At 54.6% G+C, this 20776-nt stretch overlaps 1 protein-coding gene across 2 annotated transcripts in view; it reads left to right on the forward strand.

Annotated features, from left to right (window-relative positions):
* The window catches only part of PRKCB (protein kinase C beta), a 100433-nt gene that overhangs the window by 24331 nt on the left and 55326 nt on the right, over positions 1-20776 (forward strand). For both annotated transcript variants that reach the window (XM_068422153.1, XM_068422152.1), the window contains exon 3: positions 19347-19429. In XM_068422153.1, coding sequence (XP_068278254.1) covers positions 19347-19429 — 83 coding nt within the window. The remainder of the gene's footprint in view (positions 1-19346; positions 19430-20776) is intronic.

Consider the following 20776-nt stretch of genomic DNA (forward strand, 5'->3'; position numbering starts at 1 on the left):
GGGGCTCTGCACGCACCGTACCCATCACACACACGCTGCCGTTGCCACGGGAACGGGCGTTCTTGGGCTGGAAACCCTCTTTCATGCCTTCTCCTCCTCCCCCCTGCTAGTGGAGACGCTCGGGTGCATGTGAAGCTGCCGACATAATGGTCTTTCAGGTTGTGCAGAGTTCAAGAATATCTTTTGCTAATGAAAGAGCTGCCTGAACTCTCAAGGGATTGAATGAGGTTTATTTTTTTCCCCTCATACCTGCTATCAAAAGCAAAGTTTACAAGCTCCGTGAGCCTCGGGGCTGCTCGCTAGGCCACCTGCATGGATAATTAAGACCTTTCAGGTTGCCATAGAGAGTATTTTGGCTTCCAATATTGCACCAATGGATATTTGGGATATTTTTCTTTAAAACAGCAAGAGCTGGCAGTGCTGCCTTTGTGAGGTGTGCCCGTGGCAGGTACAGAAGGGGAGGGCTTCAGCAAGCCGTGTAATTTGCAGGATGGAGGTGAAGACCAAAACTCTAGCTGTTCCTTTGGGGTTTTTAACAAATATCACAGAATCAATGAGGTTGGAAGAGCCCTCTGGGTTCATCGAGTCCAACCATTGCCCTGACACCACCATGGCAACTAGACCATGGCACTAAGTGCCATCTCCAGCCTTGTCTTAAACCCCTCCAGAGATGGTGACTCCACCACCTCCCTGGGCAGCCCCTTCCAATGGCTAATGACCCTTGCTGAGAAGAAATGCTTCCTAATGTCCAACCTGACCCTCCCCTGGCCAAGCTTGAGGCTGTGTCCTCTTGTCCTAGCGCTGGTTGCCTGGGAGAAGAGGCCGACTCCCAGTGCGCTACAACCTCCCTTCAGGTAGGTGTAGACTGCACTAAGGTCACCTCTGAGCCTCCTCTTCTCCAGGCTAAACACCCCCAGCTCCCTCAGCCATTCCTCGGAGGTCAGACCCAATATTGTCCAGAATGTTCCTTTCTCGCTAGAGGGACTTCAGCAGCCTGCTCAAGGAGTAATGGGATTTTATGTAGGCCAAATCCTGGTCTCATAATGGAGCAAGCAACTTCAGAGGAACTGTTCCTCAGTTACATCAGCCCAACCAACAATAATCTGGCCTCCTCTTGAACTCGCTCACGTGAGTGGGCACTGTCACTTAGAGCAATAATACTGCAAGGGGGGTTAACCTTCAGAGCCCATGAGTTGTTTTGTTCTGCTCCTGGGAGCTGGCTTCCCCCCTCTCGCTTTCCGAAGCCCCCCGTTAGTGGTAGTGGCTTGTTTAGGTGGTGACAAAATCACACGCACGTGTTGGACCACAGCCCCGGAGCGCTGCCCCGGGTCCTGCCACTCTCGGGGGGGCTTCGCCACTTGCTGTGGCTGGTCTGGGGACTCGCAGCGCTGAGGAGAGCAGTAGCAAAAAGCGTTTTTATTGAGTTATAACTTTACAGCAAAGAGCTGCTCTGAAATGACAGTCCCTGCACGGTGATGTTCTCACAGTACATCCCGGGTGCGAACTGGGACAGCAGCGGGATGCAGCAGGGGGGGTCTGGCGGGGAGCGGGGGCTGCGGGCGTGTGAGCACCTACCTCAGGGGAGAAAAGGCTCAGGCAGCATCGAAGCCTTGTTTCGGTTGCCTCCTTTTTACTTTTGGGTGCTACTGGGTGGTTGTGTCAGCCTGTAGCTCTGTAAAGGTGCAGCCTGTCTACTGGGGGGTCAGCGGGTGGTTAAATGTGTGCTGGGGAGCGTGGTGGGCGCGGGGCTGCAGGAGCAGGGGTAATTCTGTTAGCGATATGAATATGCTGGGTTCAGCCTTTGCCATCCGAAATAATAGTATAATAAAATAGAATTATAATGTAATTATTATTAATGGCACCACAGCTGGAATAGGGCTGACGCAGGCAGGCAAGTGTGGTGTTGGGCCGTGGCCGAGCAGCAGTGCCCTGGGGGTGATGGAAGGGGAGGAAGATCGTGGAGCTGCACTGATACAACACAGAAAAACCTGCACTAAAAAGGGGGATTCAACCATCTCAATCTGCTCTATTTGAGAACCACATTTGCAGCGAATTAGAATCCTGGCAGGGTGTAAAACAGATGAATTTTTTTGGGAAACGCCTTTTTGTGGGCGTGCGTTTCGTGTTCCCGGCGTCTGAAGGGCAGAGAAGTGTGTCCCTGGGGGCGGCTGGCAAATGAGTTTGCTGTCCCAGGCTGAACCTGCTTCCTCCTCCGTGGCTCCAGTCGCCATAAATCGTGAGATAAATAGCTGATGTGATACGCGGGGTTGTGGAGGGCCCGTGTTTACTGTGGTGGGGGGTCTCTGGGGTCTTTCACAAATCTGACAGGCTGCCCCGTGGAGATGGGAGCAGCCAGGGTGAGGTGAGCCTGAGGTTCCCCACGTTACAGGGCTCCTGTGACAAGGGGAGGGCTGATGGAGGTGTGTGCTCCTGCGTGCTCCGGCACAACTCCAGGGGGGCTCCAGAGAGGGAAGTTTACAGCTGGGAGATGCAGAGCGAAGAGCCAGGAGCCTCTGCAGCTTGGGATGAGCGAGTCCTGCGTCCGGCATCGCTCGCAGCTCCTGCTCTGGGTGCTGGGGCTTGCGGCGAGGGTGGCCCCAGGCTGGGGCAGCGGCTCGCTCTTGGGGTGGGAGCAGCGCTGGGGGCTCCCGGAGAGCTTCGCAGCGAGGAGCAGGATCTTTAACCGAGCCTCTGCAAGATGTTGTTAGTGTTTATATAAAAATAACAAACCTTTCCAAATATTTATTACTATATCATGTGCTGAGGAGCGGGTGCCGTGCATTCAGAAATGGAAAGCCGCCCCCAGGCAGCTGCCAATCTCGGATGAGGCTGAATGTGAGATGCAGCTGACAGGGCCGGGCTGGGGCTGCCCCGGGAGCAGCCGGTGCTGAGCCCGGCCCCGCTGTGGCTGTCGGTGCCCAGGGTGGGCTGGTGAGGACCCGTGGGGTGGTCGAGCACGGCAGCGTGGTGCAGGTGCGAGGGGGAGACTGGAAGGCAGGTCTTAGAATGAGAGCTGGTTGGAAAGGCACCTCTTTGAGGGGTTTGCTCACCCCAAACTCTCCAAACAGGTTGGTTTGCAGTAGGGTTTGGGTGGCTTTGCAGGGAGCTTCGAAGGCGGCGTGGTGGGGCAGCGTCCCTCGGCTGCGGGAGCATCCCTCGCTGCGCGGCCACGTGCAGCAGCTCCCTCCCCTTACCCAGCCCGCGGTGGGGCTCTGCCCACCAGCTCCACGCCTGACTGGGGACGGGGCTTTGTGTATCTGCCTCCTCGTTGGGCACCAGCAGTTCTGGGCGGCCTTTAAGCTCGCAGGAGTGTTGTCCTTCCTGCAGGGCTGTGCAGGAGGCTGCTGCATAGAGCAGCTTTGGGGACACTTCTGTGACTCTCCCTGGGCTCTGCAGGTGCTGCGAGGTGACGCAGGATGTCAGAGGTGGCTTGGTGGGGGTGATGCTGCAGTGATGCTGCACCGTACCCTCCTGCAAGGAGAAGAGGAAGCTTCAGATGACTCCAGGGAATATTGCCTGGAGGTGGGGTGGGATTTTAGATCCAGCTGCTGCAGCCCCTTTTCCTGCCCTGGCCCTATAGCATGTCACAGGTAAAGGGTGAGCATCTCTTCTGCTGAAGGTCAGGGGTTTATTCCAACAATCCAACCGAAGGACGGCACGGCAGATCTCGGCGTGCAGCCGTGGAGATGCCAGCTGAGCACGGTGGAGGAGCCGGTGGGTGTCTGCGAGGCTGGCGAAGGCGGGCACGCAGGCTGGGGGCTGCTGCGTGCCGGGGGAGCTGGGACTGCAGCTTCCAGGGAGTTACTAGAAGCTTCTGTTCAGTCTCCCCCAGCTCCACAGACAACTTCTTACAGCTCAGCAGAGGTTTCTCTCTTTTTACCCTGCGTAGCAAAGGGAAAATGGGAGAAGAGGCTGGTGTGAACTGGAGAGACTTGCTGGGGATGCTCAAGCAAAACTCAGCTCAGTATTTCTGAAATTTGCACTATTTCTTTTCCATGAAGTACTCCAGAACAGCTGGGAGAAATTTCAGGCGAGCTTAAAGATTTTTATCGTTCCATTTAGTGTCTTATATGTGGCTTTTTTCCCTTCATCGCTTCATTAAAATAAACTGGATGTGAAGCTGCCTTTGGGCTCGCCGGTGATGGCCCGTGTTTGTCATGCTGGGGGGGTGTGGACACTGTGCCAGCTGCAGTGGCACAGACACTGCGTGAGGTGACAGCGAGGGGATGCTCGGGAAAACACCTGGGCTGCCAGAGGACGAGCCACGGCCCCTGCTTGGAGGGGCTGGGAGGGCTGTGGAGGCCGGTGTGCTGGGGTAGGCTAAAGTGCTCATCCAGATTTCATTAAAAATGCAAATGGATTCTTCCCCCGGGACAGAGTCGCATTAAAAACTAGGCCATATCGTAAACATTAATAAAGTCCTGTGGGTCAGCAGGGACGTGGAGGGGGAAAGCGAGCCAAGAAAGCTCTTTGCAGAGCTCCGTGTAAATAAACCCACTCTTCTCTTTCTCTCTTCTCCCCCTCTGCAAGCTGGCAGCCGAGGTAATGTTTTAATTGCGCACAGTGGCATGTAATTGTGCAGGACCGTTGCCCGAGAAGAGCAAATTTAATTCATGGCTTGATGAGGTTTTGTTAGTGAAGCAGAAGCTGAGCGTAGGGGCCAAGAGAGCTAAAGCGAAATTCACCTGAACGGTAATTGCTTTTAAAAAAATAACAACAAAACCAAAACAAACAGAAAAAACCCAAAACAAACAAAAAACCCAAAACAAACAAAGAAAACCCGAACAAAAAAACCCCAGCTAAGCACGTCTGATTTCTTCCTGCAGTGTGTTTTAGGATGCTTCCCCTAAGGTGATGCTGCAGGTCGTGTCCCAGTCACGCTTTCTCTGCCAACCTTGCTGGGTGCCGCTCTGCGCCGTCGGCTCTCCCCGGCCATCCCGGGTTTGGGGTGCATCCTGCCCGGTGCTGGATCCCGGACCTTCCCTCGGGAGCCTGGGGCAGGGACAGCCAGTGCCCGGCTCTGTCCCGGGGCAAGGCGACGCCTCCAGCCCGCGCTGCGCCGTGCAGCAGCAATAACAATCCTGTCCTAAACGACTCTGGCTGGGAGAGAGGAGCAACCACACACCGTGAATCTACATGTTAGAAATGTTATTTTAATATCCTATGCGTATAGCACGAGGAGTGCCAAGTACAGCAGCGATCCTGCCAGCTGCAGCCCTTTGAATGTCTTAAAGGCAGTCGTGTTGCTGTGTAATAACACAGAGCGCTCCAAACTGTCGTGAGATAATGGCCTGTTTTCACGGGAAGAAAACCAACAAACCCCAGTGTGATCTGCACCCTCTCCCGCAGCAGCGCGGCTGCGGGGGCTGGAGGGGGGTAGCGCTTGTCTGGCGAGGGTCAGTGCTGGGGGTTTCGCTGCCTGCGGCTGGAGCTGCTGTGCTCTCGCCCCCCGTTTGCTAAAGCTGTTCCGCATAGGAAGCGGCTGGATTTTTTATCAGCACGCGGAGCAGGAAGCCTGCGAGACCTCCCAAAACTCCCCCGTGGAGTGTGGGGCTGAGCAGGCTTGTGATAAGGCGGAGGGTGGGTGGGGGATGCTCCAGCCATCACTGCTGGGGTGCTCCGGTCCCCAGTGCCAGTCCCTGCGCAGGGGATGCACTTTGGGGGGCTCTGGCAACACAGGGGGTGAGGTGGTTGCTGAAGCAAAACTGGGGTCTTGCAGCTCTCTGCCCAGCTCCGTCTGTGCCCAGTTTATGCCAGAGCTGGGCAAATCCCCTGCTCTTTGGGGTGAGACTTGCCTGGGGGCTGCCCGGCCCCGGTGGGTTCCCCTGGGAGCTCAGCCTCCCTGTTGCCCCTGTGAGCATCTCTTGGACTTTGCTCTGCCCTTGACCCGGCGCCACTGCGTGCTCTTGTGTGAACAGGCCTGCATTTGATAACTGGCTTTTCTCCTTGATTGGAAGTTTTCCAAATTATTAGGGGATTTTTTGTGGTGTTTTTTTTTTGCCTGCCCTCCTCACCAGCTTTCCTTTGGCCTGCTGGTGGGAGGAAAGGGTTTGATGTCAGTGGCGCTCGGAGGAAATCGGCTGTCCCAGGACAAACCCTGTGGGAGTTTCTTCATTTCACAACGTGAAATGGGGCTCGAAGTGCTGTGGGGAGAAGGGAGAGGGAGGAGCAATGGGGAGAGGTTGTGACTCAGCAAGGGGCTGGGATGGTCTACAACTACCTGAAGGGAGGTTGTAGCGCAGTGGGAGTCGGCCTCTTCTCCCAGGCAACCAGCGACAGGACAAGAGGACACAGCCTCAAGCTTGGCCAGGGGAGGGTCAGGTTGGACACTAGGAAGCATTTCTTCTCAGCAAGGGTCATTAGCCATTGGAAGGGGCTGCCCAGGGAGGTGGTGGAGTCACCATCTCTGGAGGGGTTTAAGAAAAGCCTGGACATGGCCCTTAGTGCCCTGGTCTAGTTGCCATGGTGGTGTCAGGGCAATGGTTGGACTTGATGATCCCAGAGGGCTCTTCCAACCTCATTGATTCTGTGAGAAACCAGGAAGTATCTTAAAATTGTCTTGAACGCTCCCGACAACCCTTTGATAGGTCGTGTGTGTGGGAGGTGTGTGAGTGTCCGGAGCTGCTTGTGCCGGTGTCTGACGGTGCTGTCGAGGCAAACCCGTGCCGGGGGCTGCTGCCCTCACCAGGGGCTGGTGCTGGTGGGCGCTGGGTTATCTGGGGAAGGGCTTTGCTGGCGGTGGGGAACCAGAGCAGAGAAACCGGCAGCGTTTTGCTGTAGGAAACCCAGGACTGTGGCGTGATTACACGACACGATTGCAACGCTTAATAATTCCTGTGTGGGAAACCTCACCTTAGGAGGACCCTGGCTGACCCTTCAGTTGATCTGTTACCCTTGCTGGGTGTTTGGGAAACCCTTCAAACAACACTTTGTGTGCAGAGACCGAAACTCCCGAGGTGCAGCGTGCTCCAAATAAGCCAGAGGCAGCAGCAGGGAGGTCGTTACTCCTCATATCAGCCAAAAAAAAAATCTTGCTGTTGTATTCATGATCTTTTTTTTCCCCTGCACTTCCTGAAAAGCAAAGGGACCGTGCAGCAGCTTCAGCGTGAGCCCCGGCATCCCGCGGTGCCTCACCACAGAGCTGCAGGGCTGGGCAGCGAGCGTGGGGTGCTGGTCAGTGTGTGTCATTAATACATAGAAAATGAGCTCTTAAATAAGGCGAGAAAGAAGCACCTGCACCATTCTATTGTTCTGAATAGATTGACTTTACAAATCTTCCCAAATTTGCATCAGTCTGATTTATTTAAAGCCCGTTTTTTAGAAATACCCGGGGGCAGAGGGGAACGTTACAGACCCTGCCCTCCTTTTAGCAGGACATAAACGCCTGCCAGACGTTGCAGTGCAGGAGCTCCGTGTTCATGGTCTGCTCTTGGTGTTGTCTTGCTCAAAGACCTTAAATTCATCATGTTTGTGGGGCCAGTTTTGAGCTCCAGCCCTTGACTCGCCTGGTTACGAGGTTCTGGAGGTATCACAAGCGCTCACGAGTGCTCCTGGAGGGTAACTGGGGAAGAAGAAATGACGCCTCTGGCCAAGGGTGCTTGAGAAACTTCTCGCCCGTGTACGGGCTGAGCTCTGTGCCGTAAATAGACCATCCGAAGGAAGTGAGTGCTTTATCTCGCAGTGTCTGCTCAGCACAAATTCCTCTTGCTGTAGTCTTCAGGAACAAAAAGCAGCTCAGTCTCTCTGAATCTCCAGTGCCATGGAAACTTAATTTGGATATCAGAATTACGAAGCTCTTGGCCGGAGGCTCTACAAGCACAGGGAAATTCTCTCTCTTCTCTGACTCCCATCTGTGGGTTTCAGGGGGAAGCCAGAGCCTGTCTGGAGCACACCTGCACCCCCAGACCCCGGGGTGCCTCGGGGCAGGCGGTGCGGTGGGGGCAGCAGTGGCAGAGGGTGGTTACGGGTCAGCTGCTGAAACTTCGTCATGGGCTCGGGGCTGGCACCCGGTCCCCTCGCCCCGAGGTGCTCTCAGTGTGTGCAGAGTCCGTGGGCTGTGCAGGGAGCTGGTTTAACGCTTGCTGTTGGTAGATAAGGCTCCTTAACCCGCTCGCCTTAGCGAGGTGTCCCTGTTCCCACGCTGGAGCCATCTCTGCGGTTGCTCGCCTGTGGCTTCTGGTGACCCAACGAGGCTCGTGTGACACCGAGCGAATAAACCCATGACATTCCTGGAACAGGTCGGTGCAGATCCTGGTGCCTTCGTGGGGTTGGAGCAGCAGCTGCCCCCGCAGGTCCCGCTGGGGTTCACGAGGGGAACTTGCAGAGACCGGCCCCCGTCTCCCTCTGGCAGCTGGGGGGGTCTCCTGATCCTCTCCGCAGTCCGAAAGATCCCAGCCTGGTGTCCCCGAAACCTCTGGGCTTATTCAGAGGTGACGGTAGTGTTATCTGAGCATTGCGACTTAATAATCTGATTTTGGCAATAAGACAAGGTTCAGAATATTAAAATTTAAGGGGGGGAGGAGGGATGTGAGGAAGAAAATGGGAGTGAAGTTCCTCTCTCTGTCTTGGAGATAAGTGACAAAATTCAGCTGTAACTGAGTTATATTATTAGCGCTTTGGGGACTGGGTTTTTATCTTCCTCAAATGGGATTAATACGCTGTTACAGAAAGAAACGCGTCTTCAAGGCAAGCTAGCAGCCATCTTCTAGGGCTCTGAGATGCCAGTATAATAACTGGGATGATGGGGGGTTCTCTGCCCCTGGCACTGCCCTCTTCTCACTGCCCGACTTGTTCTCTGGGCAGCGCTGATCCTGCAGGGATCCTTCCCATATTTCTGCCTCCTCTCCAGAGGCTGACCCAGAGTTTCAATTACAATATTAAATTACCAGGTCACCAGAGTTAAAGTAGGCTGCCAAGTTTTTAATGATCTTCTCTTTCTTGTCATGTGCGGGGTGTTTTTTTTTCCTTCCTGAGCCTGCTTTCCATCTCTGCCCTTTTAATTGAGCCCATCTGTAATTTAACACATCGCAGTGGTGAGCCCGAGGAGCGAGCGGTGGGTTGTGTGAGTGGGCTCTCGGTGTGCATCCTCCACAGCTGCCGCAGCCTCCAGCGCCTGCGTAAGACACCCAGAACTAATTGCCAGGACTCTTTAATCTGGTCCTTGGGGGCTTTAGTTAATCACAGAGTACTTATTTTTCGTCTCTCGCTGGTGGAGATGCTGAAGGTGTCGTTGCGGGGCTGGGACGGGTCCTGACGCTGTTGGGGGGGGGTGTGCAAGCAGCCTGGCCGCAGGCACCGGGGTGTCCCCAGGGATGTCCCCGGGGACCCAGACCCCATCTCCTTGCAGAGGGACCAGGCTCAGAGGGGCTGCAGCGGTTCCCTCGGTGCTGCCTGTCCATCAGCCCTTCATCTGCCCGGCCTCGGCCAGCACCGGGGTGCTCTGCCCCCGATGCCTGCGGTCCCCAGCGTCCCCGCTTGCCTCGGCCGTTACAGGATGGCTCTGTGGTCCAGGAGCTGGGGCCGTCCCGCTCCAGCCCAGCGCTGTCCTTCTCACCGCCTGAGGCCGTGATGAACTTGTCTGTGTGCGATATCCCAAGGCTCATGACCTGGGCTTTTAAGAAACAGGTTAGAGGGGACGTTAACATGGAAAGAAACAAGTTCCAACTTGAAATATTACCCCCTGCCCGGGTAGCCCCCCTCCCCTTGCAGCCTGGATGTGGCTTTAGGTGTTTCTCTGGCACGTGCAGTGGGAGAAACGAGGATCTTTCCCCGATCCGAGCTCTAAAGCTGTCGTAGTCCCCTTCCCTGCCCACACCTATTCTATTGCCGTGGATGATTGATGTTCCTCATCCCCCTGCCTTCAATACACCCATTGTCATGCAGAGGATGTTGTCAATTCATTACTGGTATTTCATGTAAAAGCTGCAGGCTTTTTTTGAATGTTTTGTTCATACGTACTCAAACCCTTCCAAAAGTGCATGGCTGGGCTCAAAATATTTAACCCCTTAAAAAAAAAAGAAGGAATGTTAAAGGTGTCTCTTAGCAGAGTAGCCTTCCTCCCCCTCCTCTTCAGCGCCGCTGCCGTGGGCTCCTCCTGCGTGTTGGACGCTGCGGGCACTGCATTCGCTTAGTCTTTGTTGACGAGGTCTTAACCCCAAGAAGCCACAAATGCCAGTTGTACCCCCCAGCTCCAGCACCTGGACGCTGCTGCTGCTGCAGCTCAGCATCGATGAGCCCGGTGATGGTCTCTGGGCTGGGGTCACTGGGCTGGGGAGGATGGGGCAGCTCTGCCGCAGCACGGATGTATCTGACCCTACATCTTCTATGGGGTGTCTCTGCCCCCCAGGTGCGAAGGGAGCAGCAAGGCTTCCTCCTACGGTTCTGCCAGGCCGTCTTTTCTTTCGATTTTTGTATTCTTTGTATTTTCTTAAGTCCCTCAATGAGACAGGGAACTGAGTGCCCAGGAGCATCGCTTGCGCTGAATGGAGCGACAGGCTTCTGCTTTACGGGTGTGTGTTGGGGGGATCTGAACCGCAAGCGTGTTCCAGGGGCTGGAGCTGGAGCACGTGGAAGTCGGCTGCTCCAGGGACACGCGTAATTCCCTGGGGAGTGATCAGTGCTGCTGCGACTCTCCAGGGACCTTGCTGGGGGTCAGAGCTGCGGAGGGGGGACAGTGGGCAGCTGAGCGTGCTCCAATCTCCTGCTTCGCCCACCCCGTCCTCTCCCTCACGAGGACTGTGGGTGGGTGCCACCACTGAGGGTCGGGGCAAAACCTGTGTTGAGTTCATCTGACCCTTGAGTGTGAGAAGCTGGAGGAGCTCAAAGAGCAGATAAGTCATAACTGGCTTACAAGGAAAGGGCACAGATAAACGATAGCCACGCAGCGAGCACAGGGTAGGTGGGAGGGATGGGGACAGTTACGCTGCTGCCTGGATGTGTCGAGAGCTCTCCGGGGCATCCTGCCCACGTTGCGGTGGGGTGGCGAGGGGCACGGGCACCAGGCTCGTCTGCTGGAGGCGGGGAAGGGCTGGGTGGCTGCGTCCGAGCCAGCCTGGTCTTGGAAATTGGGTGGGTGCTGCCATGCTGAGCCGTGGGTGGGAGATGCTGTGGAAATGTGGACGAGCACCAGACCGTGGAGACAGCACAAGCTGGAAGGGTCAGTCATCCGTGACCTGCAGGAGGAGAGAGGGGAGGAGGAGATGATGGCATCTGCAGGAGCCTTCCAAAATACCTCGCCTGCGGTTGGGCGAGGAGCAGCCTGGATCCTGCCCATGAAACCCCTCGGCACCTCAGTGCTGTCCCCGGGGCAGCAGTAACACAGGAATGTTCCTGGGGAGTCCTCCAGCTCACAGTTTGGGGAGGAATCAGGGATGGGGGAAAGCCGGGCTAACACAGCCCCGGCTCTTGCCCGGCTTTGGAGGCTGTGGTGAGTCCTGCCTGCGCCGGAGCCCAATGTGAGCTGAGATGTGCCTCCTCCCTGAGCCGGCTCTGGCCGTGCAGCCGGGGCTGGGGGGCTCGGTGGGGCTCCCCGAGCTGCTGCCGGCACAGCTCGTGCCTCGCACCGGCCGGGAGCGTGCGCGGGGCTAAATTATTCAGTCTGAAAGCGAATCTCTGTTACAGCTCGGTACGGGAGAGGTGCTGATGAAGTATTTAAAGCCTGAGCCGTTTTTCTGTGAGCCGGGACGAGGCTCTCTAATGTAAAATTAATCTCTCTGTGTCTCTGGCAAGAGCTGCCAGCCCTGGGGTGGGTGCGCTGCCGGCCGGGCGCATCGCAGGCTTGGAGACAGGGCTCGGGGAGACGGGCCCTTCCTGCAGCGTCCTGGACCTCTTCAGACGCAGCCTTGTTCGAAAGCCAGCGTTACCCCTCTTGCCCTCCCAAAGAGCATGCGAGCAGAGCGGGGTCTCGGTTTTCTTGGAGAGCTGGGAACCCTCCCTGTGGGGTGAACGGGAGACGTGAGCAAAAAGCTCAGACCTGGTACTGGGTTTGTGGGCAGTCGAGGAGCCTAAATGCCTTCCACGCTCCTTGTCTGCTGCACCCCTCTTCATCTTTTGCCTGAACCAGGAGCATCTTCCCCTCTCCCTCTGCCCCTGTCCCCTCCGATACCCTTCCTGCTCGTCCCGGCCCAGGTCACGGCTGTGCGGGTCAGGAGATACTGTGTCCAGTTCTGGGCCCCGCACTTCAAGAAAGATGTTGAGGTGTTGGAGCGAGCCCAGAGGAGGGTGACCAAGCTGGTGAAGGGTCTGGAGGGTCTGACCTACGAGGAATGGCTGAGGGAGCTGGGGGTGTTTAGCCTGGAGAAGAGGAGGCTCAGAGGTGACCTTAGTGCAGTCTACAACTACCTGAAGGGAGGGTGTAGCGGGGTGGGAGTCGGCCTCTTCTGCCAGGCAACCAGCACTAGGACAAGAGGACACAGCCTCAAGCTTGGCCAGGGGAGGTTCAGGTTGGACATTAGGAAGCATTTCTTCTCAGCAAGGGTCATTAGCCATTGGAAGGGGCTGCCCAGGGAGGTGATGGAGTCCCCATCTCTGGAGGGGTTTAAGAAAAGCCTGGCCATGGCACTTAGTGCCCTGGTCTAGTTGCCATGGTGGTGTCAGGGCAATGGTTGGACTTGATGATCCCAGAGGGCTCTTCCAACCTCATTGGTTCTGTGATTCTGTGGTTCTGTACATCTGTTGTGTTGTGAGAGCTCCGGAAAGCTTTTAACCAAAACTGGGGATTAAATCCAAAGAGCACAAATTTTAGCTCAGCTTCTCCCTATGTGCTGTAAGTGACTGAAAGCTGTAAAGCACTGTCAGAAATTCAGGACTTCCCCTCCTGGAAACCTTCTCTCCCCTTAGTTTATGATTACCATGCTTCACTGACTTTGTTTGATGGAGCGAGTTTGATTTTTTAACGTGGGCGTGGAAAATTGTGGGCAAGTGCTGACTGTGGTGCATTTCAGTACATCGTCGGGGCAGAGCCGGGCTAATGCATCTGACGCCACGGGTTTGCCCAGCGTAGGTGGAGCAACACAAAGCTCCTTTAAAAAAAATCTTTTTTTTTTGGTTATTTTGTTTTCTCCAGTTTTGATAATCCAAATTCCAAGCTGTTTCCTGAGGCTCGTGTTATTTAGGAAGTGGAAACGTTATCCAAAGGAGAATTTCCACAGGTTGTAAGGGAGCAGCTACGCACCAAGATACTCTCGAAATAATCTTTAAGCTTCATGATATTGGAACCATCTGCTAAACCATGAGCTCTCTGGGGAGGCTTGAACTCCTCCTTGGGTTTGATTTTTCAGATGAATCTTGCTTGATCCTTCTCCTGGCTCTGTTAACTCCCCATCTGTTTGCATTATTTGACGTACCGTTTCTGAGATGGTTCCTGGTGCCTCCAGACCTCTCCCTTGCCCAGCAGAGGTGGGCAAAGGGCTTCCCTGCAGCGCGAGGGTGCGTTCTGGGAAGAGATGTACTGGGGGAAGCATTCGAGGTGACTTCCCTGCATTATTCATTGCATGGAGGACTCGGGGAAAATTGATTAGCCCCTTCTTCAGAACATCAGGACAAGGAGTTCATGCAACGAAATTAGAGCAGCAAACGGAGATGAAATAAAAGGCAGTGCTGCTTTACGCAGCGAGGAGTTGCTAGGCAGGGTCCGTTCCCGCAGGAAGGCATTTGTCACAGCGTCTGGGTTTTGAGGGGGGCTGGATACCTTCCTGCCGGCTAACGACGTTTCGTGTGGGGGACGAGGCTAATCGGATCTCGTGTGGCAGGCTCCGAGCCGACAGCGTGCGGGGCTCAGGGATGATTTATCACCCCCAGCCAGCCTTGCTCTGCTTGCTGGGGACGGAGCAGGTTTGTGCTCTCCTGGTGTTCTTAAGCCCTCAGCTGTGGGCTGGTGCTGGGGCCAAGAGCTTGTGTCGGGGTTGCGGTGGCTTGGAGGCAGCTTTGGGGCTCTCTGGCTTTTCTGGGCTGTGTGGAGATGTGGTGCTTCGCGGGGCACAGCGCCAGAGCTTGCCCTCTAGCATCTGTGACCCTTCGCAGGCGTCCAGCTCCTTGCACGGGGTGAATCCCTGCAGCGTGGCCAGGGCATGGCACAAGGCAGTTTTTCCCTCTAGAGTGTGCCTCCAGCAGCCCAAAAATCTGATCCAGAGCAAGGTCATAGCATGCTGGAGAAATGGGGCCCCAAAATCACAGAATCACATAGTCAATCAGGTTGGAAGAGCCCTCTGGGATCATCGAGTCCAACCATTGCCCTGACACAACCATGTCAACTAGACCATGGCACTAAGTGCCATGTCCAGGCTTTTCTTAAACACCTCCAGGGATGGTGACTCCACCACCTCCCTGGGCAGGTGTCCATACCCCAAAAGACCCGCTCTGAGCAGGACTGGCTGCTGCGTCTGGCAGTAACAGCATGGGCAGAGACTCAGCTCCAGCACTTGGGTCTGCTGCTGCTGTGCTGCTGTCCAGACAAGTCAGCAGTCTCAGGCATTTGGAGTTGTTTGCAAATAAAACGCTGACCCTGAGGTTATTCCTGGCTTTCATCTTCCTGGGAACACCCGTGCTCACGTTGGGCTGGCTCTCCGGGTAGCCTGAATGCCAGTATAAGGAGCTTAAAGCTTTGATAAAGGGCTTTTCCTGGGCAGAAGCCACTGGACTGGGAAGGATTTTGTATTCTAAGAGCAAATCTTTCAGCATTGTTGTATCTTTGGGCAAACTGCCCAGCTGTCTGCTTTTGGGAGAGCGTCTGAATGAGGCGGAGCGTGTGAGGTGAGCTGTGGTGCATATGGTGGGGGGAAACTCTTTTGCATTTGTTTACATTTTGTAAACAGAAGAAAATATGCTGAGGGAGAAGCAAGGTGCGTGTGCAGGCGATGCGCAGCAGACAGGAGCCTGGCTCGCTGTGAGCAGACCTGGCAGGGCAGCGGCAGCGATACCCACGTTGCTCGTCGGCGGGGGAAGCCAGCACGGCCAGGGCTGGCCCCATCCCCCTGACACCCCCCCTAAGGTATTTGTAAGTGTTGATAAGATCCCCCTCAGTCTGCTCTTCTCCAGCTGAACAGCCCCAGCTCCCTCAGCCTCTCCTCACAGCAGAGATGCTCCAGCCCTCTGACCATCTCCGTAGCCCTTCGCTGGACTCTCTCCACTAATTCCTTATCTTTCTTGAACTGGGTCACTGGTCATGATGACAAAAGTCCTCAGCAGTTAGGGGACTTCTACCCAGCTTCTCGCAGCAGAATCGAGGATTTTTGACCCGCACTTAGTGTTTTTTCTCTTTTCATCCTTCAAAATCAGGCTAGTTCCTAGGGTTTGAAAATACCCTGTAGCTATTGTGGTTTCTTAGCTCTGAAAACCCAACCTTGGAGGAGATTTTTCTTCCCAAAGCTGCAGCAGGATCACAGGGAGTGGAGGTGTGTGATCTTGCCCTGTGCAGTTCTCCCCGGATCTGAGAAACGGTGCTGGGGCCGCTATGAAAAATGTGTGTTCGGGCAAGTCTGGTGTGGAGAGTCACCGAGCCCAGGGCTCTGCTCTTGGCTTTCGTAGGGTTTTGTATCCTTCATTTACCCCAGGACGGAGATGTCTCCCCAGATGCCTGTGATGGAGACAGCCCTAAAGGAGAATTTAGGGCCAGTAAAACATCCTTGCGTTATGCAGTAACAAATGGTAAAGGTTAATGTTTCATTTTTGTTGTATATAAATGACTCGGGACGATTGTAGCTCACCAGTGGGATCTGATAACTTTATTATCCATATAATAAGATTTACAAATTAGCTGTCTAATTAGCAACCTGGGAAGGCTGCTCCTTGTACTGTAGTTTCTAGACTGACAAAGACACGGGCTCACGGTGCTGAAGCGTGGGGGAACCCGGAGCGGCACGGCAGAGCCTCTCCTCTGCTTTGGGGGCACAGGGAAGTGTTACGCTTCAGCAGCTTCCAACAGATTGTCCTTACAATCTGTATTAGCTCTGATTGCTGGAGAACCTGCTATTCTGCTGAATATTCATTTGCCACGAGATGACTGGCAGTGACTCGGGTATCATTTGCTTAATCGAACTGTGATATGAATGTTTTGAACACATGGCAATTATTTTGCCAATTGAAGAGAAAATACTGCGTTTCTAGTGCGTTCTTTAGGTCCCTGCTCAAAGGGCAGGAGGTGTTACCCATGTGTATATATTTAATGCCACCTTTAATAATTAAACTCTTCAGTGAAACCTTAAAAGGATATGGGGGAGAGGCTGGGATGGTTTTGAGCTTCTCAGACATTGGCTTTCTAGTCTCTCTCGCCACTAGAAACGGGCATTTCACCACTTCTGCTTATGCAAGTGAAAATGTAAAGTGAATGTGTTCTGCTTTCGGTGTCTGTGGGGAGCCCGGGTTGGTGTGCGCACACCCGTGCGCTTCGCTGGCTCCCGTCATCCTCCCGCTGTCTGTGAGGATCAGCCTCTTGGCTCTCTGCTCTCCCTTCCCTCACTGCTTCAGATTCCCTCTTTGTTCCTCCTCATCACCTAACTCCTGCCTGGCAAACGTGTCGCGAGCAGAGCGTAGAAAGCCACTGTGGATTCTCCTCACGCGCAGCAGAACTTAAGACTTTGATTTTTTTATTTATCTTTTAAATCAAATGCGTTTGACACCCCCAGCTCTGCTGACGTGCTGCATCTCCTGCCCACACCGCAGTGCGTCCCTGGTGATGGAGCAGGGCCCCGGTCCTGTCTGCCTGGTGCGGAGGGGATCCAGGAGCGTTGTGTTCTTCTGGAGGAGGCTCAGAGGTGACCTGAGTGCAGTCTACAACTACCTGAAGGGAGGTTGTAGCGGAGTGGGAGTCGGCCTCTTCTCCCGGGCAACCAGCGACAGGACAAGAGGACACAGCCTCAAGCTTGGCCAGGGGAGGGTCAGGTTGGACATGAGGAAGCATTTCTTCTCAGCAAGGGTCATTAGCCATTGGAAGGGGCTGCCCAGGGAGGTGGTGGAGTCACCATCTCTGGAGGGGTTTAAGAAAAGCCTGGACATGGCACTTAGTGCCCTGGTCTAGTTGCCATGGTGGTGTCAGGGCAATGGTCGGACTCGATGATCTCTGAGGGCTCTTCCAACCTGGTTGATTCTGTGATTGTTTGAAACTGAAGCACTGCAGCTTTCTGAGAGAGCAAAAATAGAAAGGTCAGATTTCCGACTCTCCATAAAGCAAAGCCAAAGCGACAGCCTGCCCTTGCCGTGCCCAGGGAGGGGCGCGCAGTGGAGCAGGGAGCACACAGAAATAGCCAAGGTGGTGAAGCTGCTATTACAAGGGACAGCAATGAGCTTTTTAAATCCCCATCGTACCTTGAGCACCCCGCACAGACAGCTCCTGCTTTTCTCCTTCTCCAGCTTCTGTCAAAGGCAGGCAGGTTATTTTCCCCAAGCAGGAACAAATATCGTTGTCCCCAAAGTGCAGAAGCTGCTTAGGAGCTGGGGAAGCACCAAAGGACCTGTTTTTCTTTACCTACTCTTCAGAGTCAAGTTTGCATCCAACAGCCTTTTTCTGTGTGGCCTGGAGGAATGGCATGAGGCAGTCCGGCCTAGCAGCAATCTTATTCCTTCTCTTGAGCTGGAATCGTTCCGGCTCCGCTGGGACCTTCTCGCCGCAGCCGGTGGGTTTTGTACACACACCTCAGGACAAATCTTTGCTAACAGAGTTCTAATTTCTTCCTTCCTGCTTCCCAGCTGCTTCAGCCTCTGTGTACAAATGACAAACGGTGAAAAATTGTTTTCAAGAAAGTGTTTGTTTGTTAAACTCGGCAAAGCGAGTGAGAGGTCCTGGGAGGAGAGGGCTCTTGGCAGCTGTTGTGCCTCTCAAACCTTCTGGGTTTGGTTTATTTTCACAATGAAAAATGTGGAAAGGAAAATGAGTTTAAAGCTGGAAGTGGCAGGGCACAATAAGGGGATTGTGAGCTTAACTGCAAATGTCACCTTCCTTTTCCTTGTTGCTTAGGAAGAGTCCTACACTGATGCGCTTGAAACCTGCTTGATTTTTGCACCGCTCAGTTTGTTTTACGTGCCCCGTTTCTCTGAGCGCCGCTAGACTGCACCTCATCTTCCAGGTGCTCTTTTGTTTAGTGTAACTGTGGCTCTCGGGAAAGGGATGTGGCACATCAGAGACCCCTGAGACAGAGCAGGGTTTGGTGCCTGGGTTTCCCCAGACGAAGGCAGCCTTTGCACAGCTTGGCTTTGTTCACAGAACCAGCACTTGTTCCCTGGGCTCCGTTCCTGCGTGGGCTCCCTCTGTGCACGGTGGTGCCTCGGGGCTGGGTCCCGTCCCTCGGGATGGGGCATGGTGTGAGGATGGGGCATGGCACGGATGCGGTGATGGGGCATGGCACGGATGCGGTGATGGGGCATGGCACGGATGCGGTGATGGGGCATGGCACGGATGCGGTGATGGGGCATGGCACGGATGCGGTGCAGAGCATGGTTGGACCTGGGGGGCTGGCACCCAGGAGGAGGTGACGTGGGGTGCGAGGTGGTGCCTCCGTTCTGGGGCACCCTGGCTCCCCAAAGCAGTTGTGCCACCTCCAGCTGCAGGGTGAGGTGGGCTGAGACCCTCGGAGAAGGACCTGGGCCATCAGTTGAAGGTACCTGCAGTGCCGAGTGGCCTTTTAAGGTCTGTTGCTGAAAGTAAGGGGCTTATTTGGCATTTAGGGAAAAAAATAGCCTTTAAGTACGCTGCTTTGACTGCACAGGCTGCAAAAATACCGCTGGCAGCTTCAGATTAGCATGTGCTATAAGGGTTTGGTGGTTTAAGGGATGTGGATTTAGCTCTGGATACTTATGCTTGAAAGTCTGGGTAATGGCGTGTTGGGATTAATTTTCCTGCGCTGTTCCCAGAAGGGTGACTGTCATTGACACGTGTGAGGAGAGGAGGACGTACGTGTCTTCTGGTCTGGCAAATGGAGGCTGGGGTGTTGCTGAAGCGAAGTGGAGCTGTGGGAGGAAAATTGCCCACCTGTTCCCATCGGGACCATCTTCCATTTTTGGGCACATGCACTTTTCAGCTCAGATACCCGCAAATGCCAGATTCTCCCTCTTTCTATACACGGCGGTGACCTCAGAGCGAGTGACAGTGAGCTCAAAGCGAACAGAAGGGCTCCCAGCCCTCCTTTGACGTTCACTCAACATTTTGCCTCTGCTTAGTTCACTGAAATGCCTCATCCAGTTGACGATATTCAATAAGGTTTAAAAATCTGCCACATATTTACTGAACGAAACCTGCTCAGAGTCCTGGATGTCTCCTCTCATAAATCAGACATAAGAGCTTGTGGGGTTTTTAAGCTCTGGGCTCACGCGGTGCTGATCCCTCAACGTGCCCCTGACGCTCTGTCTTCTCTTTGCAGTTTGCTGCTTCGTCGTGCACAAGCGGTGCCATGAGTTCGTTACCTTCTCCTGCCCCGGTGCTGACAAGGGCCCTGCCTCGGATGTAAGTACCTGCTCCGGCGCCTCGAGCGACGGCGCAGCACGGGGTTCTGCGGGTGTTTCACGGCGGTTTGGGGTGGTGTCCCTCCAGCCTGGCTGGTGGCACTTCTGTGCCGTTATTTCACGGGCATCTCTAATTCATCATTACTCGTAGCTGTGTGGGCTCTCTTATAATTTTGAGACACTTCAAACGCTTTCAAATCGTCCAGTAACGGGCTCTCAGCAGAGCAGGGAGAACGTACAGGAACACAGAGGTGACGCCGTTTGGGGCTGAGTCTGCAGCCTTGCCCCCTCTCCCTTTTGTCCCTCGAGTTGCAACCTCAGTTTCCCCAGTAGTAAAATGATGTTTGAGGCTCTGCCACCTGAACTGAGGTTTTAGGTTTGGGGTTAATTAATGTGCATGAAGCACGACGTGCTAAAAAGCTGTTGTAATCTTCCTGTGGAAGACAACTGGCCAGTGTGTCCTGAGCTGAAGACAACTGTCCTCTGGCTGGGCTTGGTTCAATGTCTTGATCAATTCCTTTTGTGTAACTGTAGGTAGCCTCAGGGAATGTGCCTGTCCTTGTTCCTCCTCAGCTCATCCCTTTTTCCAAAGGCATCACTGCCCCAGGTCGTTATTTCGGTGTCGGTCTGTGGTTCGGCGTTCCCCGGGGTCGGGGCTCTCGGCCGCTGGCCCACAGCATCCCTGCGCCTCACCCTGGGCCTTCTCGCCAAAAGCAGGCACAGTTTTTCAAATCTGTTTCGTATCATCTCGCAGGTTTAATTAAATCAATATATATGTTTGATCTCCTTGAGGAAAAAAAAACCCACAGGCACATTTCATGTGTGGTTGTGATGTGCACGGTCAGTGTCGCTGCGTTTGCTCCGACTCTCTCCTAAACACAGAACTGACCGGGCAGTGAAACCGAGGGCGACAGAGCTACTGGGAAATCCCAGTTGAGGTGTGACCCCAATGCCCGCTGACTAAGTGCCCATCCTTATTTTCACCAGGACTTAATTCCCTGGTGAGTCCCCGGGCTTTGGGGGCGAGTGGCGGAGCAGAGCTGGCTTAGGCTCCTCGGCGTGGCTCCGCCAGGTCTGTCTGGCGGTTTTTGTGTTTTACCGTGGAAACTGGCTAATTTGGGGAACTGCGAGGAGAAAAGAGACCGGCTTGGGGAAACGACAGTGCACCACAACTCTCGCCCTTAAAAATAGCGCCGGTGGGAGCAGGCAGTGCAACAGGCGGCAGGAGGGGGAGGCTGAACACGCCTTGTCGGTCGCCCTGCCTGGGATGGGGCTGTGATAAATGGGGGCTTTTGGGGAGGGGGTGAGGCTCGCAGGGGAGGGGCAGAGCTGGGGGGTCAGCCCCTTT

Source organism: Nyctibius grandis, chromosome Z, assembly GCF_013368605.1.
Source record: "Nyctibius grandis isolate bNycGra1 chromosome Z, bNycGra1.pri, whole genome shotgun sequence".
Classification (NCBI taxonomy): Eukaryota; Metazoa; Chordata; class Aves; order Nyctibiiformes; family Nyctibiidae; genus Nyctibius; species Nyctibius grandis.